This window comes from Chelonia mydas, chromosome 8 (assembly GCF_015237465.2).
Source record: "Chelonia mydas isolate rCheMyd1 chromosome 8, rCheMyd1.pri.v2, whole genome shotgun sequence".
NCBI classification, from domain to species: Eukaryota; Metazoa; Chordata; order Testudines; family Cheloniidae; genus Chelonia; species Chelonia mydas.
This window is the reverse complement of record NC_057854.1, coordinates 103490055-103513777: the sequence shown is the minus strand read 5'-3', so window position 1 is coordinate 103513777 and position 23723 is coordinate 103490055. Positions and strand designations below refer to the sequence as shown.

General features: G+C 44.9%; 1 protein-coding gene across 5 annotated transcripts in view; it reads right to left on the bottom strand.

Moving 5' to 3' along the window:
* Positions 1-23723, bottom strand: part of KIF2C (kinesin family member 2C) — a 49192-nt gene that overhangs the window by 5642 nt on the left and 19827 nt on the right. For all 5 annotated transcript variants that reach the window (XM_037906656.2, XM_037906659.2, XM_037906657.2 and 2 more), the window contains 10 exons: positions 21149-21203; positions 20890-21052; positions 20443-20533; positions 16479-16542; positions 15474-15565; positions 14841-14983; positions 11736-11940; positions 7606-7716; positions 6693-6760; positions 609-720 (listed from right to left, as the gene is read on the bottom strand). In XM_037906656.2, the coding sequence (XP_037762584.1) occupies positions 609-720; positions 6693-6760; positions 7606-7716; positions 11736-11940; positions 14841-14983; positions 15474-15565; positions 16479-16542; positions 20443-20533; positions 20890-21052; positions 21149-21203 (1104 nt within the window). The remainder of the gene's footprint in view (positions 1-608; positions 721-6692; positions 6761-7605; positions 7717-11735; positions 11941-14840; positions 14984-15473; positions 15566-16478; positions 16543-20442; positions 20534-20889; positions 21053-21148; positions 21204-23723) is intronic.

The following is a 23723-nucleotide window of genomic DNA, read 5'->3' as shown; positions in this document are numbered from 1 at the left end:
GTCCTCCTGTTCTTTTTGCAGATACAGACTAACACGGCTGCTACTCTGAAACCTGTCATATTACTGGAAAATTTAAAACCACAGGTGTATATTAAGCAAAATCAGTTTAGTGACGGTTAGACCTGGCTTGGCTAGTAGTCTTTAGAACATCTCTATAGTTGAAGTTCCCTATATGGGCAACTAGCATGCAGCTGATGAGTTTGTAATTTATAAAAACACTTTTTTCCTTTAGATGCCCAAGGATTTTTTTTTAAATCTGTGCACTGATATTTTCTGGTGTTTTTGTTTGTGCGATGCCCGCATGATAAAGTTTGTTTTTAGTAACCTAGATGTATACACAGATGAACTTAATTTATTTATAGTGTAAGAGAGACCATTTCATTTACTACAATCTATGGTTTGTTTTTATATTTCCAATTTTTTAGCACAAATATACCCATTTAGATGCTTTTTCAATTTTGCATCAAGACAATAGTTTTTGCTTTAAAATGTGCATTACTAGCTTTTTGTAGCACAGTATGTACCTAGCATTGGTTATTTGGTCTCTGAAGTATATTTCATAACAAACCAAAGTGTGGGGAAACATTAACTACAGTTTATCAACATACGTCATGCTGAAGACTTGACTCTTCTTCACTGGTGTCCAGTTCCTCATTCTCCGTTTCCATACAATTCTGCATCTCACCACTCCCGCCATTGTAAGGACTGAGCTCTTTCACTCTGGACAGGAGGAAGACTGCGTTATGACAAAGTCTGTTTTGCCCCAAACAGTTACTTGGTAAGGGTCACCTTGAATAGCTACTGCTACTTCCAGACTTCTCCAAGTCACTGTTCAGTTCTGAGAGAGGTGCCATGTTGACAGCCCTGAATGTTATCTCACCACACAGCAGACACACGGGCAGCAAAAACCCTCCTAGGGTTGTGGGGAGGTTAAATTCCTTAACAACTGGGAGGTGCTTCTCCCAAGGTGCCTCATCAATGTAGGTCTACCTGGCTTCTAGGACTTCTACCTCATCAAGCCACTGTTTCTATCAGAGACAAACTGCCAAGGTGGTCGGCAACACTGAAAACTGTCAGTTGAGCTTTACCTGGAGACTAACTTCTCACAGGTCACCAAACTGACCTGTCATCACCACCTGGGACTTTAAGCAGTCATTGAGGTTAGCTGACCTAAATGCTAAACATTTCCTTTATGAGCTGCTTCTAGACAGAGGCTGTGACTTGAATACTCAAGTACTAAATTAGCTGTAATCTACCTGGAACAGGGGATGGTCACTAAATCAACCCACCAGTTCTTTTTCCCAGAACGATGAATAATCTGAGCAAGGGACACCTGTGATCATTGGAACCATTTATTCCAATGTTATCGATCCGAGGTGGAAGTCTGAAAGGCATCATAACTCTGCTTCTCTCAGCTCCACGCAGTCAGTATCCAGATCTAGGTATTTCCTTGAAGAGCTTTAAAGCCACCTACGGCAGTTAAAACTGCCATGGTATATTTCATATACTGCACTCCCCTCCTTACCCCGTATGCAATTGGGCACACAACGGGCACTAGATGGTTTATAGTGCAGTGACCTTTCTCCAGTGTTACACTTAGAAGTTGTTTGAATGGCGCTGGCATAAGGAAACTGGACTAAGGGCATGTCTACACTACAAACTTAAGTTGACATATAGCCACTGCAGTAATTACTGCAGTTTTTCATGTCCACACTCCCCTCCTTCTGTCGGTGGTGTGCGTCCTCACTAGCCGTGCTTGCATTGACTTAAGAATGCGGGGGGAGCGGGGCGTGGGCAGGCATGGAGGGCTGAGAGCCCAGGCGGCAGCCGGGCTACAGCTGGAGCCCCCCACCCACTTCAGGGTGACAGCCTGAGCTGTGAGCCCAGCATAGGGTTCACAGTAGGGAGCCTACCAGCCGTTCTTGTCAATTTCATGGCTGCCTCAAGCTCAGAGCAGTCAGGGGGCTCACAGCTGAAGCTGTGAAATTGACAAGAAAGGCTGGTAGGCTCTCTGCTGTGAAATTGAGCCCAGCACCAGACTTACAGCTGAGGCGGTCACCTCAAGGTGGGGGAGTGGATACTCCAGCTGGGAGCCCAGCTGACAGCTGGCAGGGAGTGCAGCTGAGAGCTCAGTGCAGGGCTCGGTTTCATAGTAGGGAGCCTACCAGCCTTTCTTGTCAATTTTGTGGCTCCAGCTGTGAGCTCCTGCAGGAGAGCAGAGCAGAGCTGTGGAACTGACATGGGCTGTTGTAACCCAGTGTCTACACAGACACTGCATCTCCCTAACTACACTGATATAAGCACTACGCCTCTCGTGGAGGTAGAGTTATGATGTCAGTGTAGCTGGGCACTTCCATCGGCAGGAGCAAGGCTGTAGTGTTGACACCGATGTAATTAGGTCAATGTAAGGCAGCTTACAGTGACCTAACTCTGTAGTGTAGACCAGGCTCAAGTAAGGTCAGTATGAAAGAGTATTCCATCTCAGAGCAGCCATAGCGGTTATCCTCACCTCCCATCAGCAATATACGAAACATAGGAATTTAGAGACTGGGAAACGCAAGTATTATGATCAATGACCAGAAAGTGGAACATCAGATTTGGAAGCATGTAGGAACACGTATCCGGATTAGCAATAGTCATAATCTACCCAAAGAGATTATCCAAGACAAAAGAAAATTCTATTTAACACCTCAGTAGAAAATGATTGTAGCAGATCTACAGTTATGAACTAGAGACAGCTCCCTTCGTTAGGGTTTGATAATTAATGGCCTTTCATGGGATACTAGGGAAAGCTGCAGAAAGGAAGACTGCAGAGGAATAGAAACTTGTGGAGAGTAGGTGCCTCAGCTTTAACATCAGGTATCAACCAAAAGTGACAAGTTCTGCGTCAGTGGGATTTCTCCCCCACCCCCAGATTCCAAGGCCTGAAGAGACCATTCTGATCATCTAGTCTGACCTCCTGTATAACACAGGCCAGAGAACTTCCCCCCAAATAATTCCTAGAGCAGTTTTGTTCTTTTTTAAAAAGATCCAATTTTGATTTAAAATTAGTCAGTGACGGAGAAATCCACCACGACCCTTGGTAAACTGTTCCAATGGTTAATTAATTACTCTCACCAATAAAAAAAAGTAACCTTATTTTCAGTCTGAATGTGTCTAGTTTCAACTTCCAGCCACTGGATCACGTTAGACCTTTCCATGAAAAATTGGAGAGCCCATTTTCCCCCATAGATATTTACAGTCTAATCAAGTAACCTTTTAACCTTCCTTTTGTTAAACTAAATAGGTTAAAATGATAGACTAAGGCATTATTTTCTAATCCTTTGAGCTCCTTGAATCATTCTGAAGGCTCTTCTCTGAACTTCAGTTTACTATATCCTTCTTGAATTGTGGGCATCAGAAACTTGACACAATATTCCAGCAGTGGTTGCACTAGTGCCAGATACAGAAGTAAAATAACCTCTCTGTTCTTATTTGAGATTCCTGTTTATGCGTCCCAACATCCCATTAGCAATTTTGGCAGGTGTCACCTTGGGAAGTCAGGTTCAGCTGATTATCCATCATTACCTCCAAATCTTTTTCAGGATCACTGCTTCCCAGTAGAGAGTCACCCACATCCTGTAAATATGGCCTACATTCTTTGTTCCTAGATTTATGCATTAACATTTAGCCATATTAAAAATGCATAATTGTTTGCTTGTGCCCAGTTAACTAAGCGATTCTAATCGCTCTTCATTATTTACCACTTCCCCAATTTTTGGGTCATCTGCAAACTTTCAGTGATTTTATTTTTTCTTCCAGGTCATTGATAAAAAATGTTAAATGGCATAGGGCCAAGAACAGGTGCCTGTTGGACCCTGCTGGAAACACACCTGCTTAAAGACCATTCCCCATTTACAAATTACATTGGGATCCATCAGTTAGTCAGTTTTTAATCCATTTAATGTGTACCATGCTAATGTGTACTGTTCTGGTTTTTTAATCTTACTTGATACTGCATGACATTTAAACAGCCTTAGGGAAATCTAAGTATGTTACATCAACACTATTACCTTTACTAATCAAATTTGTAATCTCAAAAAAATTAAGTGCGTTTGACAGTATCTATTTTCCATAAACCCATGTTGATTTGCATTAGTTATATTACCTGCCTTTAATTCTTTAAAAATAGGAGTCCCCTATTAGCCACCTCATTATCAGTCTGACAGGTCTATCGTTACCCAGGTCAACCCATTTATGCTTTTAAAACTTGGCACAATATTAGCGTTCTTCCCGTTTTCTGGGACCACCCCAAGACTTATTGAAAAAAACTCAGACCAGCAAGCTCCGGGGGAAAACAAAACAAAAAAACAAAAACCCAAAAACTTGTTGCAGGTTATTTGGACCCACTAATTTAAAAATGTCCAACTTTAGTAGCTTCTGTTTAACATAAGACTGGCCAAACTGGGTCACACCAATGATCCATCTAGCCCACTATCCTGTCTTCTGACAGCAGCCAGTGCCAGATGCTTCAGAGGGAATCAACAGAACAGATCAGTTATCAAGTGATCCATCCCATCATCCAGTCCCAGCATCTGGCATTCAGAAGCTTAGGGACACCCAGAGCATGAGGTTGCATCCCTGACCATTTTGGCTAATAGCCACTGATGGACTTATCCTCCATGAACGTATCTAGTTTTTTTGAACCCATACTTTTGGCTTTCACAACTTGCTATTAATTTTGTTGGGTGACCCTTGACTCTTGACTTCCGCCCCGCCCCCCTTCACATAACACATTTTCCTATTCACTTTCTCCACACCATTTATGATTTCATAGTCCTCTATCACATCCTCCCCCTCAGTTGTCATCTCTTTTCTAAGCTAACCAGTCCCTTCATATGGAAGCTGTCCTAAACCCCTAATCATTTGTATTGCCCTTCTCTGTACTTTCTCCAATTCTAACATCTTTTTGAGATGGGATGCCCAGAACTGCATGCAATACTTGAGGCGTGGGCATACTATGGATTTATGTAGTGGTATTATGATATTTTTTCTCTTATTATTTATTCCTTTCCTAGTGGCTCCTAATAGGGCTGTCAATTAACCACAGTTAACTCAAGCGATTAACACAAAAATTAATTAGATTTTAAAAGTCGTGATTATCGCAGTTTTAATCGCACTGTTAAATAGAATACCAATTTAAATTATAAATATGTTCTGATGTTTTTCTACATTTTCAAATATATTGATTTCAATTACAATACAGAATACAAAGTGTACAGTGCTCACTTTATGAGATTGAATGCAGCACTGTTACATTTCTCAGACTAGAGAGAAATAAGAATTCAACGAGTCACTGAAGAGAGGAAAGATACTCCAGTGGCTAGGGTTAGATTGTGACTACAAAGACCTGGGTTTAATTCTTTCCTCTGCAACAGACTTCCTGTGTGATCACAGACAAGTCAGTCTCTGTCTCATTTCCCCGTCTGAAGTGGGAATACGACCACCTCAATGGGGCATTGTAAGGACACCTATATTAAAGATTGTGAGGCACTCGGATACTACGGTCACGGGGGCCGTAAATGTTTAAGTTAGTGTCAATCCTGCAGCACGAACAAGTCTGTGGGATAGTATCCACTGTTTAGGAGTCAGTAGCATTCAGGACCTAAAAAGTACTTTGATCAGATGTGCCGTCAGTCACCAGCTACTGATCTTCTCCCAGCTACATCTCCCAACCAAATCCGACACTGCCCAACGCCTGAGCCAACAATGACAACTTAAAAAAACTTGCCAGGCTGTTCAGAGGTTAACACACAGATTTATGGGCTACACGTCCCTTTAGCCAGCTTTGTAGGGAAAAGGGACCCTATAGGAGATTTGGCATTATTTGCCAGAGTACCCCAACACAACTTGGCTGGTACATAAATTTAATGTAACTTGAAATTAGATATTCACTCTGCAGTTTGCCTTTGATGACTTGCAACAAGGAAACAGAGTTTGTGCCCTTTTGTTTCTTTACGACAAAGTATAAAGGGCCTGAAAGATTTGGGTTTTCCAAAAGAGTTTGCTTATTTTCTTATCAGGGAAATTCAGGTCTTGTCCAAACGGTTTTTCTCTTGAAAACAGCCTGAAGTGCTAGTTGGTACAACATTGGATACAAAGTGAAGCAATTTGTATCCAGGCAGCTTAAAATTAACACTCATTTTACTAATACCTGACAAACAGCCGGAAGAAAAACTATAGCCAAGCATGGCCTGGGCATTTCTGAGTTCTTCAAGGCTGACAGCAGGCCAGGGAAGGCAAGACTTCACATTTCTGATTCTTTTAAGGTAAAAGCAGGCAGATTTTTTAAACCCCTCCACCCTCCCCTTTTGGCTTTTATACAACTACAAGAAGCAGAAGAGGGAACAAATCCTGTTTTCACTTCTCAGGTCATTTTTAAAGTGCAATCCTAACCTGAAAGGTAGGAAACCGATTAACCAAGCTTTCAATGCATTCTCCTTATTGGTAATTATGCCCTAGCCAGGAAGGCTCCAAGTTGGCTTTTAGAACCCATTTTAATTGAGCAGATTTGACCTGGAGTCAGAACAAACAGAAAACCAAGATGCTCTGAAGAGTGACCTAAGGCAGGCAACAAAAACATTTGCTCAGGAGTTAGCGAGTCATGATCCCCATTGCAATGGGAGAAATTCACAAGTGAGAAAGGCCATTACCTGTCAGCATATCTCAGGGTGTTTAAGGTGTACTCACACGAACTCATGCCTGGGGAAATCATTGCAATCTGAAAACAAATGGATGATAATAAGCATGTGTCAAGCTTTTGCTTACTGCTAAATGCTTTGCCTGACATCTCATCCAAACTGTTGAAAAGATGGATTAAGGCAAAGGCTCTCTAGAAAGCAAAAATATTCTGAGAACATTGCACAAAGTTTTGACAGCTACAGAAAGTCTTACAACTGGGAACTTGGTTTCTATCCCCAGCGCTGCCACTGGCTCACTTGGGCCATTGAAAGGGCACCGATACGTTCTAGAAGAGTGAAATGCTGTATCAGTCAGCCTTCAGTAGTAAATGCAAGTCTACTCAGCAATTTACTCTGGCCCTGATCTTAACAAAAAGAACAGGAGTACTTGTGGCACCTTAGAGACTAACAAATTTATTTGAGCATTGTTAGTCTCTAAGGTGCCACAAGTACTCCTTTTCTTTTTGCGAATACAGACTAACATGGCTGCTACTCTGAAACCTGATCTTAACAGTTATTCAGAATCATCACGGATTTGACTCAAGAAAGTTCATTGTAAAGCTATGGGATGGGGAGCAGATTTCACTGACTTTCTGGTTCATGTATTTATAAAGCAATATCTAAACCCTGAATGCACAGCCTTCCTGGCCCATCACCAGCCAAGAACCAGCTTTCTGATGCAAGGAAGGAAGGAAAACATCTTTTCACTCGTGAAATGATCCAATTTGATCTGGAATCACCAAGACAAATATGAAACCACACAGTCACCTAGGAAGTCACTTGTCAGAGTTAGCCTGCACTTTAAGTATTATGAACCTCAAAGCTGATAAATTGATAGAGAATTAGAACATGCATTTTAAGGTGCCCATAAAGCATTTACACTTACCATACAAGTCCTGGAGTTTGCCCCTATGAATGAGTCTCTCAGCACCTGGGTCAGCTTGCTTTCCCTGAAAGGTGTATGAGATTTGTTCTGACCTAGTGCTCGGATACATTCCTGGAGGGGCAAAATAGATCCCATTAATGTAATGTCTGCCATCTTGGTTGACAAGTCTTCACAGAATAGTTCCAGGAAAAAACAAACAAATGGTTATCTACCTTTCGTAACTGTTGTTCTTAGAGATGCGTTGCTCATGTCATTTCCATTTTAGGTGCGCGTGTGCCCACGTGTGTGGCCGGAGATTTCTGCCTTAGCAGTCTCCATGGGGTTGGCTGTAGTGCCCTCTTGAGTGCCACGTTCATGCGTCTGTATATTAGGTACCGCCAGCCCTACACCCCCTCCATTCCTTCTTGCTGGCAATTCCAACAGAGGGGTAAGGAGGGCAGGTAATGGAAGGGACATGAACACCACATCTCGAAAAACAACAGTTACAAAAGGTAGGTAACCGGCTTTTCTCTGAGTGCTTGTTCATGTCAATTTCATTCTAGGTGACTCAAACAGTATTCCTGGAGGCGGGCTCAGTTCACGGTCGTGCGGTTTGCAACACTGCTCTGCCAAAGCCAGCATCGTCTCAGGCTTGCTGGGTAAGCGCATAATGAGACGTGAACGTGTAGACAGACGACCAGGAAGCAGCCCTGCAGATATCCTGAATCGGCACCTGGGCTAGGAAGGCCGCCGCTGAAGCCTGCATCCCAGTTGAGTGGGCAGTCACCATCACCGGTGGAGGCACTTTTGCCAGCTCGTAGCAGTAGCGGATGCAGGCCATGATCCAGAATGTAATCCTCTGAGCAGACACTGGGCAACCTTTCATCCTGTCCACCACCACAACGAACACCTGTGTTGACTTGCGAAACTGCTTAGTCCTGTCGATGTAGAAGACAAGTGCCTCCTGACATCCAGGACAGGCAATTTGCACTCCTGTTCCGATTTATGAGGCTTTGGGAAGAAGACAGGTAAGTTGTCCGGTATGAAACTGTGACACTACCTTGGGCAGGAACACTGGGTGCAGCCGCAGCCAGACCTTGTCCTTGTAAAACACCATATAGGGCAGCTCCAAAGTAAGCTCCCTAATCTCAGAGACCCTACAGGCGGATGTTATCATGCCCAAGAAAGAAACTTTCCAGGAGAGGAGGAAAAGGGAGCTAGAGGCTTGAAGGGAGGACCCATGAGCCGTGACAGCACGAGGTTCAGGTCCCAGGGAGGGACGGGATCCCTGACATGCAGGTGGAGGCCTCCAGACCTTTAAAAAAAAAACCAGGGGATTTGTAGGGAGAGGTTAAAGGGATTCCCTAGCTTGTGTTTTTTTTTTTATATGTTAGATCACAATTCCAATGGAGGACAGCTTGTTTACTTACCAGATCAGTAGTCGGGGGGTCACCAGTGTCGGGGGGCGGGGGGGGGGGGAAGAGGAGGGGAGGGTCATCTCTATGCAGACAGCTGGCACAGCAGACCTCAAGTGAACTGCCCAATGACCACAAGTTCCACTAAGGGACAAAGGCACCCAGCCAGGTTTATTGTCGACAAAGCACGGTACTAGTATCCTGCAGACTCTACCAGACCAGTAATACATGTATGCCAATAACAATGGACCAGCTCAGTGAACGGCAGGACTTTCCGTTCCTCCTTAAAGCCAGACAAAGACAATCCCTCTGAGATACATCTTTACACCCCAATACAAACAAGTTAGTATGGCCCCTTTGACATAGTTACTGCCCCCTGACATCGCTAGTTATCACCCATCATCTTGTACATGTTGGTTCGATCAAAACATCTCCCTTACGGACTGTCATCCTGACCTTATCTTTTAGGAGGGGTCATTGTGTTCTGGTTATCCTTGAGGAATGTTTTTGTACCATCCTTGATATTGGGATGTTCTGGTACCACTTAATGTCGGGATGTGTTTGCGTGAGTATTCTGACTAGCACTTCTTAGGAATGTGTATTTTTGCAATACCAGCCCTGTTTTTGCCAGATTGTGAGCAGGTCCTGCCTTGTACCAGGCCTCTACTACAAGGGGTTACGTCTCAGGCTCTCTTCCTACTACACCAGGGAGGGGATGATGGAGGCCAGGGAGACCATGTGAAACTTCAACTTCCTGAGAGACTTGTTGAGGCATCGCAGGTCCAGAATGGGTCTGAGGCCCCACTTTTGCTTTCGGGATTAGGAAGTAGCAGGAGTAGAATTCCTGTCCCTTCATGTCCCAAGGGACCTCCTCCACCACCCCCATATGCAGGAGGTTCTCATGAGCAACTATTTGTTCAAGAGGTCGAGAAGGGTCCCTGAAGGATGGCCAAGAATTGCAGGATATAGTCCTGAGATACTATCTCTACCTCCCAGCGGTCCAAGGTGACCTGTGACCTGGCTGAGTGGTAGGGACGAAGATGGTTAAGAAAAGAACAAGGTGGATCCGGGGAGTTGACTGGGGCGTCGCTCTCAAGCACACCTTCAAAATGAGTGCTTCTGGCCCTTGGGATGCTTTGGTGGGCTGGGCTATGTGAGCGAGCGGGAAGAGGAAGCGCGGCAATGACTAAAGCTTGTGTCTCTATCCCTTCTCCTTGCAGATCCCTGTCGAGGCTGCCAAGGCCTTGGTGGCAGCAGCCGGAACTGCTTCCTCGACAATTGCAGCATATGCAGACCCAAGGAGTGAAGGTGGTCCGAGTGTTCTGTAGGCCATGCAACCATGAGTCAGTCTGTTCCACAAAGAGGCCATTCCCATCAAATGGGAGATCTTGAATTGAGGCCTGCATTTCTTGGGACAGGCCAGCGGTCTGAAGCCAGGAGCTGCGCCTCATCACCACCGCCAGTGCGGCCACCCTAGCCACCGAGTCAGCCGTGTCCCACGCCATTTGAAGGGAGCACCTTCCCGCCGCCATACCCTCTCCCCCTCAGGGTGCCAAACTCCTGGGCCAAGACCTGGGGCAGGGACTCCTTGAACTTACAAAGGGAGTCCCATGAGTTAAAACTGTATCTGCCCAAGAGAGCCTGGTGGTTCACCACCTGGAACTGAAGACTAGCTGTTGAATCAATTTTCCTTGCAAAAAAGGAAGGAAGGACGGACGGACTGCACACCGAGACCGAGGTACTAGGGGTAGAGTCCGGCCGGGAAGGCTTGGAAGCCGGGCAAAGAGCAGCCTCCATGAGGAGGGCCCTCAGATGGATGTCGTGCTCTTTCTTGGTCCTGGGCCGAAAGTTTTTGCAAATGCGACTTCCCCAAGCACTTCAGGCAGCTGCTCTGGGGGTCACTAACAGCCACAGACCTGCTGTAGTCCAAGCAGAAATCCCCGCTGGGACTCTAACTTCTAACTACACTTAACAACTACTTAACACAAACTACTATAAAAAAAAATTATTTGCAAGGCCCTAAGCCTCGAAGTCGAAAGAGACAAAAAACTGCTAGCCAAGGACAAGGTTCTGACTAACCACCACGAGCGATAAGAAGGAACTGAAGGGGTGTAGGGCCAACAGCGCCTAATATACCAATGCATGAGTGCAGCACTCAAGAGGGCACCACAGTCGACCCTATCGATACCTCCAAGGCAAAAATCTCCGACAGCCATATACATAGGCGTGTGCACACCTAGAATGGAATAGGCATGAGCAAGCACTCGAAGAGCTAGTTAATAATGAGCTATTGTAGCAGCACCTAGAGGACTCAAGCAGGGTCAAGGCCTCATTCTGCTAAGTGCTATACAGACACAAAGGAAGATATGGCCCCTGCCTCAGAACTTTTTGTTATTTGACTCTTCAGGAACACCTTGTGATTGTCTAACTGCTTAGACTTTTAAATAGACTTCTTGGGTAGAGCTTCAGAGAATTGTTATAGCAGTCTCTGGGCTGACAAGGTTTAAGCGATTGGACTCCTGACAAAAGGATTCTGAATGGAAATACATGCAGCATAACTTTCAATGTACAGAGTTGGGCTCCTTTGAGGATGGTCCATTTTTAAAAAATATAGACTAAAAAAATCATCCTGTAAGGAACAGCCCTGCATTGCAAAAAGATGGATCAGATAATCCAATAGGTCATTTCCATCCAAACTTTGCTGATTAACGTTGATGTTGCTCTGAGTTACTCTACCTTCAAAGCCAGAAGGCTCTTGTTTATTTCTGCCCCTTCCATGCGTGTCTGCCGATCAGCACTAGAGGTATCCGCACCTCTCTCATTTCCAGCTAAGTCTACCAAGGAAAATTTGCCATGTAGTTTCCCTCTTCTGCGTAGTATGATTTGGAAGCAGGCATGTGATCGTGAGGAGCTAGAGTTCGCAAAGGTCTGTCCAGATGTCCTGTAGCAGAGACATGGATGAAGTTTATTACAATTTTAGATGTCAAAGCATAGTTCATGCCTAGATCCCCCAGCACTACGCAAGAACATTCATAAGCTATTCACAAATGAAGTCACTAAAAAAGTCTAGGTTATCTGCTCGGTTTTATTAACAAAAACAAAAAAACCCACTGTTAGACATTAATCTAATTGAATTAAAAAAATAATTCCATTATTTCCACAGCTTGATTTAATCAAGCCCTAATCCTTCTCTGCTATACTCCTTTGCAGACACTCCCATTATCTCTTCAAGAGACTCTGAAGCTGTATATGGAGGCTGTCACTAGTACTAAGGAATATTTTTCCAGACTGCATGGAGAGAAATGCTTCAGAAAGCAGTTTTACCACCAACCCCAGCTAGCAACAGGAAATACATCAACCCCTGTACCTCAGAAGTCTGACCTTGGGGTTTTGTAGTTTGAGGGTTCACTGTCAGCAATTAGAGATGTCTCAGGGTACAGAATCAGCTTTCCTAGCTAGAATGCCTCTGACCGACTATTCAGATTCCTTACAGGTATTTAATGCCTAGAATGATACCTGCCCTCTCTTGAAGCCTTATAGCCCACATTCAGTTTCCCTACCATTTTTATCCTGGAATAGACCACATCTCATGCCATATCATGTTTCCACTGTAAGATGAAACAGGTTCCTTATTTTGGTACAGTTTACCCATTGTTTAGTACCATTTACACTTGGGTACCAGACCCCTGCCACCTATCCAGTCAAGTCAGTCCAGCAGTTAACTTCTCCCAAACTGCTGCCGGATGCACTGTAGATGCTCTGAAATCCTTAAAAGGATTTTTAAGTATATGTTAATTATTAACCCCTGGAGGATTGACAGGTCCAGATTTGGTTTGCTACAGGGCAGCGATACATGTTTTCAGCAAGTATATGATGTGATCCTAAGAATCCCTCAATGCCAGCTGGCAAAGGGCTCTCTGTTCTGTCAGCAACTCCTATCAGGCCTGACAAACCCACTACACTTAACACACTGCTTTCATAGCATTTATCCAAGAAGTGTCTTGTGCAGTATCAGATGAAAGCCGATGACACACTGGTTGTCACTATTGTTGTGAAATGTATGCACTCACTCTATATGATAAATTGTGTGAGCCTACTGATACTATGCCATAAAGTCTGTAACTAAACAAAGGGAGAAACAAATTCTCTTCCAGACAGAAGGGAAGAAAAGTCTCTGTACAATGTAAATTAAGCATGGTAAAGCTGACATAAAGGAAGCCCCATTTGCGTGCAGAGTCAACAGGAAAAACAGGCTGATGGGGAGGGGATATGAACTCAACATAGCACTAGCATACCAGAGAACAAGCAACTGGGAAGAAGTCTTATTTGGGGGGTGCATTTCAAAAGAACACATTTCAAAGATTTACTGGACTACTGAAGAAAATCTGGACCCTGGTTATGACTGAAAACCCAGCAACCCTGTCAGACTGAATTCTGGAGAGGACCTCTAGTTGATTAACAGTTACCTTTCCTATTCAATCAGTGTAGACTTAGGATTGCATTTGATATTTTATTTGTAACCTGATCTTAATATTCTTACTCAACTACTCATTTGAATCTCTGTTCTTTATTAAATAAACTGATTCTTTTTTGTATCATAACTACATCTCAGCGTTGTAGTATTAAGCAAAGTGTGAATCCTATATTAGATCAAACAACTGTTCCCTTTGGGAGACAGCAGACTTGGTAACTACTGTGTGTGGCCAGTGACAGGGGCCAGACACTACAGGCAGATGCTTCTGAGGTGCACCTAATAGCCTGCAAAGCTAAACAGGACTGGTAGAGTCCTGAGGAGAGCATGAATGGCTGAAAGGCTGGTTGTGTTCAAGAGCTGACACCCAGCTACCACAAGATAAACTCCCTCATGCCAGAGGTCGGAGGTAAAAAGGTGACATACAATCCTGGGCATGCCGAGGAAGTGTCACATATGGGTGTGGATGTTTAGTATGATGGCAGATAAGCTACCTTCTTAACCCCACCCTCCCCTGATCTCCATTACCATCTACTGCCTGAAAAGTTCCCCTCCCACCTTTAGGGAGACAAAAACTCTTCATAACATATTACTGTAGGAAGTATTAGAGTTTGGAAAGGTTTAAAAAAAAAAAAATCGTCAACGTAAGTTGAATGTGCTTAGGGAGTTCTAGACTAAGAAAGGGTTAGGGTAGATCAATGCAGACATTCAGTGTGATACACAAGGCCTTCCCTAAACTAAATTTTGTATTGCACTTCCAGCCTCTTCAGAGTCATGACAAGACTGCTTGCTACTGAACTCTTATAAGCTGGAGGAAAAACTTCTCTAAAAACTCAACTAGTTACGAGAGGGGAGCTTCACAGAGAAGCCACCACATGGTGTGGAATCAGCAGTGCGCAACCATGCTGCCACCACTGTTTTTCAACCGTGATATGGGAAGAGCCTTCAAGAGTTCGGATGTGTTACGTGACTAGCAAATAGCATCAGACAGTCCTTGCCTCCCACTCAGAACCCTGTAGTGCACAGGTGCTGCACCACAGACATCCCGTGGTTCTGTTAACCAGACAGTTACCTTGATAGGTTTTGAATATTATGCATGAGCTAGCCATGTTTAAAACCTATTGCAAGACACCCATGTCCATGCTTTCCCATCTCTGGGATTTGGTCTACTGGCTGATTTTCTTTCTTTTCCTTAGAGTCAAGATGCTAAGGCATGTGCTTGTTATTGGGGGACAAAGTTCATTGCCCCTTATTTTAAGCCTGGTTATAGATATCCTATAGAGACTTGTAATAGGAAATAAAAGGCTGGAAAGCTTAAAAAAAAAAACACATCACACACATTAAGGAAGCAGAAGCCCAGGGAGACAAACCTGCAGGCACTGCCCATCTCAATCATTCTGATCACATCATCTGCACAGCTGACTTGTCTTTCTTGGAGGCCAACTACTTGGACCTGCTGCTTTCCATCCTCAAGCACTCGGAGTTTTGCCTTCTTATTCAAGAGATCAAACACCTGTATTTGAGCAAAGAGATGGAGATGCACAAGTAAAGAACCATCCCCTACACCAGGGGTTCTCAAACTGGCGGTTGGGACCGCTCAGGGGATCTTGAGGTTATTACATGGGGGGTCGCGAGCTGTCAACCTGCACCCCAAATCCCGCTTTGCCTCCAGCATTTATAATGGTGTTAAATATATTTTAAAAAGTGTTTTTAATTTATAAGGGGGGTGGGGGGAGAAGAGAAGAATCCACACTCAGAGGCTTGCTATGTGAAAGGGGTCACCAGTAAAAAAGTTTGAGAGCCACTGCCCTACACCTATTTCAGTTTCCTCATTTAAAGGAGAGGTACATAGCATGAATTATGCATATCCCAGACTTTCCAATTCAATACCAGAGGCACAAAGGGCCCATGTTCCAGCAAGGACATGCAGATAGCTAAATAAAATCGTACCATGTATCAAATGGTCAAAAAACTCAGACTAAAATCAAGACACAAGATCTCACCTTTCCATTATATATTTCAAAGAATGTCACATAGACCTCCAGGTCTTGATTCCTGTACCTGGGTTGGCTTTGAAGGAGGAAGACATCTCGTGCTGATGGGGAAAGGAAGAAAAAAACATGACCTAACCAGATTTTAGAACAACAATTTCAGCTGCCCCTGGGACTCTGCCCCTTCCAAAATTCTTCACAGCAAGGCAGTTATAGTATCTAGTAGCTGGAATGACAATTGCCCCAGCCAGATAGTAGTGGAGTTATCTGTACAAGAAGACTCCTTCAAATGAATCGGATTTCAGCTGTGTCCTCATTAGGACTGAAAAAAAGAAAGGGATTATGTGAGCTTCTACCTCTCAAGTTATCAGTGAGCAATGATTTTATTTTCTGGCTTGGTTAATACAGTCAAGTTTTAACTTTGCAGAACATTGCAATCCTCTGTAGCTTTGAATCACTTGTTAAACAAAAAAGCGTTAGTTGGGATTCCTAGACAAGGAAACTTTCAGGTACAGTTCAGCAAATAGAGGAAGATTCTAGTTTTGAAAGGGAGAGTTCAAAAGTAAATCCAACTCCTTCCACCACTCTCCCCCCCGCCCCCCCCAAAAAACCTTTCCTTTAGGGCCAAGCTCTTACTACTAATTTGTTAGGAACCAGCAATACCCTACGCAACCAACCAACCACTCTGCCTCAGAGAGTGTGTTTTGATCTTGATTAAATTATTTTTGCTCTAATAAAAATTACTGTTAATACCATTATATACAGAAGCTATATATTGGGTAATATCTATAGGTGGTGATTTACATAACTATTGCAACTAAATTTATCACTGCTTATTCGGAACAACACATGATAATCAGGGTCTATAGGAATTCTTTAAATATTTATTCATAAAGAACTTTAAAATAAAGGCCTTATGGACTTCAATAACTTCTCATACATCTATATAGTAAAGTCTTTTATGAAGAAAAAATACTATACACAACTTGGATTAGAAAACTTGAAGAGTCAACTTACATGCAAAAGCATATATCCCCTTTGAGACATTCTGAGTTTTCCCAGAGAAGTCTCCTCCCATAGTCTACAAAAAAAAAAAAAGCCATTATAGAGGTGCAGTCCAAGCAAGTCAGGTTATCACTCAACTGTAGTTCTAACAATATTCTAGGAAAAAAGAGTCCACATGAACAGCCTGTGATCTCAATGGACTAACTAGACATGGTGCTATGCCATGTAATTCAGGATAAAAAGCTTGATGTAATTGTGTTAACTCATTCTGAATGTTTGGAATGAGTCGGTGTGACAACCACGTTTTTTCCAGCACCTAGGACAGTAGTTACCAAACTGTGGGTTGCGACTCCAAATTAGGGTTATCTTTCAAGTTCCCAAAAAAAGGACACTGTAGAGGGGATGCCTGTGGCCTCACTCTCGAGGTGGGAGGCAATGTCGCTCCCTGTCATGGTGTCTGGAGCAAGCCTGGGATGCAGTGACAGCTGTCTGTCAGCACCTCCCTGCATCTCCCCTTTCCCAGTGCTGGAAGCCAGAGCCAGGGTGGGTAGGATCCAGCAGCTGCGGATGCAGCGGGAAAGATCATTTGGGACGCGGAGCCAGCTCTTTCTGAGCTGCAATGTCTACTGTGAAAAGATCCTGGATGTTTCTCCTTTTATTTGAAAAATCGGCCTGGACAAAAGGTAGAGGATCAAAAAAGAGGAAATGTTGGGAAAACCCAGACATGGTAACCCCACTCCAAGTGCAGTCATGCCATCAGCACATGGGGTCATAGCAATCCCTGATGTGTGGAGGACACTATTTGCTCTGCACCAAGTGACTTCACAAATGTACAGTGTGTGTGAGGTCACACTGTGCAGAGGACACCATTTTGTAGAGCATGTATGTAGCGCACATATACGATGCGTGAGAGGTCACGCTGTGTGGAGGGCACCATTTTGCTCTAAAATTGTGTCCTCCATGCTGTCTCGGGTCCCGGAAAGAAATAATTCATTAAAATGGGGTCATACCAGCAAGAAGTTTGGAAACCCCTGACCAGGGACAAAGGGACCCTCTAGGTGCTATGAAATTAAGGGGAAATCACATGAGTTCCAGCCAACTATTTATCTACAAGCGAGAATTTGGGATCTTAGCAAAGTAACCTGGCTTCCTCTGTTCAGAGAGCAAAAAAAATTGCACTCCAAGATAGCAAAATTTTCCATGTGGCATTGAAAAGGCAGAATTCACTGTGTTTCCAAACCTGGCAGAATCTTATGTTAGTGTCACTGTGACTACTATCTTGCTCATCCGTCCACGATGCTTTCAGTTCCAACAAAACTAAGGTAGCTGCTGCTGTTAATTGCTGTAACAGTTATCAACACTACACCCTCTGAAGCCTGGAACTGCAGTTATTTAATATAAACCATTAGCCTAACAAAATCCAGTATCTTAGTCTGCCAGGGCTCAACGTATAGTACAAGTCCTTCCACAAGCAGCCATTTTTTCTAGCACTAGTTCTGATCCTGGATCAGAAATCAAAAATGGAAAAAATGTAGTTTTCCTACCTATAATTTGTATCTAGGTCTCCTAGTAGAATCTACTTAGCTGAACATCACTACTGAGACAGACCTGCCCATTCCATGCTAATGGAAGTGGCCTAAGCGTTTTGCCTGTGAAATCAGACAGTGCTGCTGGACCGTAGCAGCATCAAACTGATGACCAGGAAGTTTTTAGATGAAGCTAAATAAACCTGATATTTTATAGGTGTAAACATTTATGAGCCCATAGGATTCAATCAGTAAGGTATATAGGGAGTGGCCACAACCAGGGATCACCTCCATTATAGGAATAAAAAAAGTTGCAAAGAAAACAAGTCCTTTTGCATGCCTGGGTAACACCAATGGGAAGTAACAAGCCACAAGACAATTCCTAGGCTACTTTTTGGACCTTTATCTCCCTTAGCATCGATCTTTTACATCAGGATTAGTCATTTGTCTAATCAACTGGCACTAACCAATCAGAGGGTTGAGTTAAAACACTTTGCTACATGACCTGGGGAAAATCATTACCAAAAACACACACACAAGGCGGTGTATTAGGCTACTCTGACAGGTGACCTGAAGGGAGAGAAATTCAGACTTAGTTCCAGTGATTGGAAAGCTACAGGGGAAGAAAACAGGTTCCAGTTACTGAAAGTCTAGTATTGAGTATCCTGTAGGCAAAAAAATGTCCACACTTGTAAGGTCTCCCCAGCCTAAAAGCTGGTGCGATGGAGGCAGTGAACCAGGACCAGAGTGTGATACCACAGAACATCTGCAGAAAGTCTGAAGTGAAAGAGAAAAGCTTAGGATACCTAACTCACAGCAATGAAGATCTGCCCATTCCACAAGTAATATCCAGATCAGGGGGTATCCATGTGTTGCGTTATTGACTTGAACCGGGACTATATAGAACATGGTTGCAACCAAGGTCCTGTAGTGGCACCAAATCTTGTAATAAGGGGGTCAAATAAGGTGTCTAAGACAAGGTTATGGTTTGCTGGTTATGATTATGCTATCTGTATGCATGTATCATTTTTGTATTGAAAGTATTGGCTCTATATTGTCTGTATTTCAAGCTTGTGCTATGCTTCTGGGTGACACCCCCAGACAAGTTGGTGTCAGCTCTACCTAGCCTGCTTGACGGCCCATTAAGGGCCCTCAGATATACAATTGGCCCATTGAGAGAAGGCAGACTTGCCTTGTGACTCAGCAAGGTATGCAGGGACATGTCTATGGACAGAACTCTGAGGTTTTTCCAGGCCATAGGATGGACAGCTTGTCTTTGGAACAAAGAAAGACCACATGGTATGAGACTATAAAAAGCTGCTGCAGCTCCTCCATCTTGTCTTCAATCCTGCTTCGTACCTGTGGAGGGTCTTTGCTACACTGAAGCTTTGAACCAAGGACTGAAAGACCCCTCCCAGCTGGGGATGTTCTCCAGAGACTTGGTTTGAACCTGCCGTTTATTCCATCACTGCTACAAGCCTGAACCAAGAACTTGGCCATCACTGTATGTCACTGATTCCATTTAACCAACTCTCGTCTCTATCTTTTTCCTTTTATGAATAAACCTTTAGATTTTCGATTCTAAAGGATTGGCAACAGCGTGATTTGTGGGTAAGATCTGATTTGTATCTTGACCTGGGTCTGAGGCTTGGTCCTCTGGGATCGAGAGAACCTTTTTTCTTTTATTAGGGTATTGGTTTTCATAACCATTTGTCCCCATAATGAGTGGCATTGGTGGGGATACTGGGAAACTGGAGTGTCTATGGGAATTGCTTGTGACTTGTGGTTAGCCAGTGGGGTAAAACCAAAGTCTTCCCTGTTTGGCTGGTTTGGTTTGCCTTGGTGTGCATAGAAGCCCCAGCCTTGGGTTGTAACTGCCCTGCTTTAAGCAATTTGTCCTGAATTGGCACTCTCAGTTGGGTCCTGCCAGAACCAGCATCATTACAGCATGTATGAGAAGAGGCTTATTTTTGTAAGTGTATTAAGTATTTCTGGAAGAGTTCAGAGAGCCTTTAAAGTGTACATCTTCAAAATATGATACAAACAATCCTTATACCTCTTGAGTGGGCTAGTACCCTATTTCACAAGCTGGGGAATGGAGGCAGAGAGATTGAGACTTGCCTGAGGTTAGTGACAGAGTCAGGATTACAAGTCAGCAGTGCCTGGTCCTGGTCTTCAACCACTAAACAACATTGCCAGAGTCAGCCTCATTACTTTCTCAGCAACATGAAAGGAAGCAGCTATTCGCTTGCCGAAGTTTTAATGGTTACTAACTCACCTCTTGGTAAGGTAAGTGAACTCTCTCCATTATCATTTCAAAGGACAATCAAAAACCAAGATCCAAGTGCTGGATGAAAGGCTATTTACCTTAAATATCCAAAAGTGCTTTAATCAGTTTATCTAAACTGAGATATTGGAGGCCTTTAGAAGACAGCCAGTCAGTCACTTACATGTGTTTTGCCGCTGCCTGTTTGGCCGTATGCAAAACATGTAGCCTTTCCACCCTCAAAGATGGTCTGTACAAGAGGCCTCGCAGTGAACCTAGGAATTTAGAAGTATAAAAAGAATAAGGCACAAAGAAAGGAGGCACTCTCCTGACTAGCCCATACTTGGCTTCAGCCATCACTATACTTCTAGAATCTTCAAATAATTCCCAGGAATCCAACAAATGGAAGTGGATTCAGTAGTAAACATTAAGATCAGACAGAAACTAAGCTAAGGGCTCCTGTTAGATGTTTCACAGTCCACTGGTCTCTACCAAAACCAAATATGGTTAGCTGGATTGTAAAATATCAATCCCTTTAAACTAAGAATCTGAGGTAGTAACCATTTATGTTTTCATTCCCACCATGTTAATCCTGTGCTGCTCAGGCCCACTATGTAAGATGATGCATTACCTATAAACCACTTCATTGGAAGCAGTTTCATCAAATGAAAAATCAAATCTAAATGCCTGGGTCTCGAGATATTTTGTTAGGTCCACTTTCAACTTTGGCTCATGCACCAGCAGGACACACTTGCTGGGAACTGTAATCACATCACATTCCTTCTTGTGAAGTTCTGTTGATGGAAAAAAAATATTTGTAACATGAATGAGTAACGTCAAACTGGCATCGGAGTCCAGGCTAAATTTTGTCAATACATACATACACTTACCTTGCTTATTTAAAGGGCGCTTCCTTACACAAACACAGATCCTGCGCTCTTCTATCTTTAAGAGAAGGAGAGGTTACAGTGAGACTGAATACAGAGTATCACCATTCCCCCCAACCACACCTGTGCTAAATCAGTGTTGCAGTGGAGGCTGTAAGGATACAAGGGCCTGGTCTACACTACAGCATTAGGTTGACGTAAGGCAGCTTACGTCAATCTAATTATGTCAGCGTACACAATACAGCCCTTCTCCTGCCAGCATAAGTGCCCTACTACACCAACATAACTCCACCTCCACAAGGGGTGTAGGGCTTCTGTCAGTGTAGTTCAGGTGACGCAGTGTCCCTGTAAAAACTGCGTTACTTGCATCTATTGGCTGTCATTCTTGTCAATTTCATGGCTCCATACTCTGCAGCCAGGCTCCTGCCTGGTCTCTGCTCCAAGCTAGGCTGCCACCCAGGCTCCCCACAGGGAGCCCTCCTGCCACAGCTGGCTTCCTGGCTCTATTCCCTGCTGGGAATGGAGTAACCAACTGGACACTGGGTGCAGATCTCCCTGCTGGAAGCCCGGCTGCCCCCCACGGCTCCCTAACAGAAACAGGGTAGCCACAGCAGGCTCCAGGCATGGATCTCCCCGCCTGGAGCCTGGCTGCCTTCCTGGCGTTTCGGCCCCTGCTCCCTACCAGGAGCACAGCTGTGCCCAGCAGGGAGCTCCACATCCAGAGTCCTGTTAGGTACCATGCCCCTGGCGGGGAGCCAAGAGGCCCGGGGCAGCTGCCCCATTCCTTGCGTGGAGCCGTGGGGGGAAAAAAGAGGAAAGGGGCAGCCTGGCAGGGAGCTGAGAGCCCTGAGAGCCATTGTCCCCTTAAGTCAGTGGAAGTGCTCCTGGTGAAGACGTACACCACTGACAGGAGGAGGATAGTGCGGATGTGAACCACCACAATAATTACTGCCATGGCTGTATGTCGACCTAATGTAGGTCGACTTAAGTCTATAGGGTAGAAATGGCCAAGGTCACTAAATGTCTCCTCCCCATCACTATTCTGTGAATACCACCAGAGTTTACTCTAATACTACTGATCAGAGCAGAGCCATTGATGGCAGGTTATCTAAGACCATATCCTATTATTGCAGAAAGCTCACCCTGCTGCAAAGATCTATACATAGTGTGTTGGGCTAATGAGAGCCTGGTCCAAAACATATTAAAAATCCAAACAGACATGATAATTTGCAATGTTTGTAATCAATGTGCCAAATTCAGCCCTCCAGTAGCTCCCCTGATTTGAGTGGGACACACTAAGGTTGTATTTGAATGTATACGAGGGATGCAGCACCACCATTCGTTTGGTCGAAGGGGAGACCGCCGAGATCCCGATCCGGAGCGGAGTTAAGCAGGGCTGTCCCCTCAGCCCCATCATCTTTAACCTCGCCATGGAGCCGTTGCTGCGAGCGATCTCCAACGGCACAGATGGCTTCAACCTCCACAGTGAGAGGGTGAGCGTCCTGGCTTACGCGGATGACCTGGTCCTGACCACGAACGATCCAGAGAACCTCCAACGTATGCTAGATGCCACCAGTCGAGCTGCCGATTGGATGGGGCTTCGCTTCAACGTAAAGTGCGCAACTCTCCACATCGACGGCAGCAAAAGGGACTCAGTGCAGACAACAGGGTTCCAGATCCAGGGCGAGCCCATCATCCCCCATACAAAGGGGGAGGCGTACCAGCATCTTGGCATGCCGACGGGTTTCCGTGTCCGGCAAACACCTGAGGACACCATTCAGGAGATCTTGCAGGATGCCGCCAAGATCGACGCCTCCCGGCTAGCACCGTGGCAGAAAATAAATGCCCTGAACACCTTCCTGATCCCCCGCATCCCGTTCATCCTAAGGGGATCCGCCATGGCGAAGGTACCCCTCAACAAGGCAGACAAGATCGTCCGGCAGCTGGTGAAGAAGTGGTTCTTCCTTCCCCAGAGAGCCAGCAATGAGCTGGTCTATATCGCCCACAGGCATGGCAGTGCAAATGTCCCCCACATGGGTGACCTGTGTGACATCGCAGTGATCACCCATGCCTTCCGCCTGCTGACGTGTCCAGACGCCATGGTAAGGAACATTGCAGCGAACGCCCTCCAGGACGTGACAAAGAAGCAGATCGGCAGAGCCCCCTCCAACCAAGACACCACCAGCTTCCTGAGCGGTTCCCTGGATGGTGAATTCGGATGGGACGGGCGCGACATCGCTTCACTGTGGTCCCACGCTCGCAATGCCACGCATCGCCTGGGGAAGCGCATCGGCTGCCGCTGGGAGCGGTGCAAGGAGCACCAGGAGCTGGGAGTCCTGGTGCCGCAGATCAGGTCCGACGACAACACCATCGTCACCCCGAGCGCCAGGGGCATGCTGGAGAGGACCCTGAAGGCAGCCATCCACTCACTGTACATGGAAACCCTGAAGCATAAGCCGGACTAGGGTAAAGCCTTCGAACTGACCAACAAGTGGGACGCCAGCAAGCACTTCCCCGCTGGGGGCGGCTTCACCCATTTCACGACTGGCAGTTCATCCACCGTACCCGGCTCAACTGC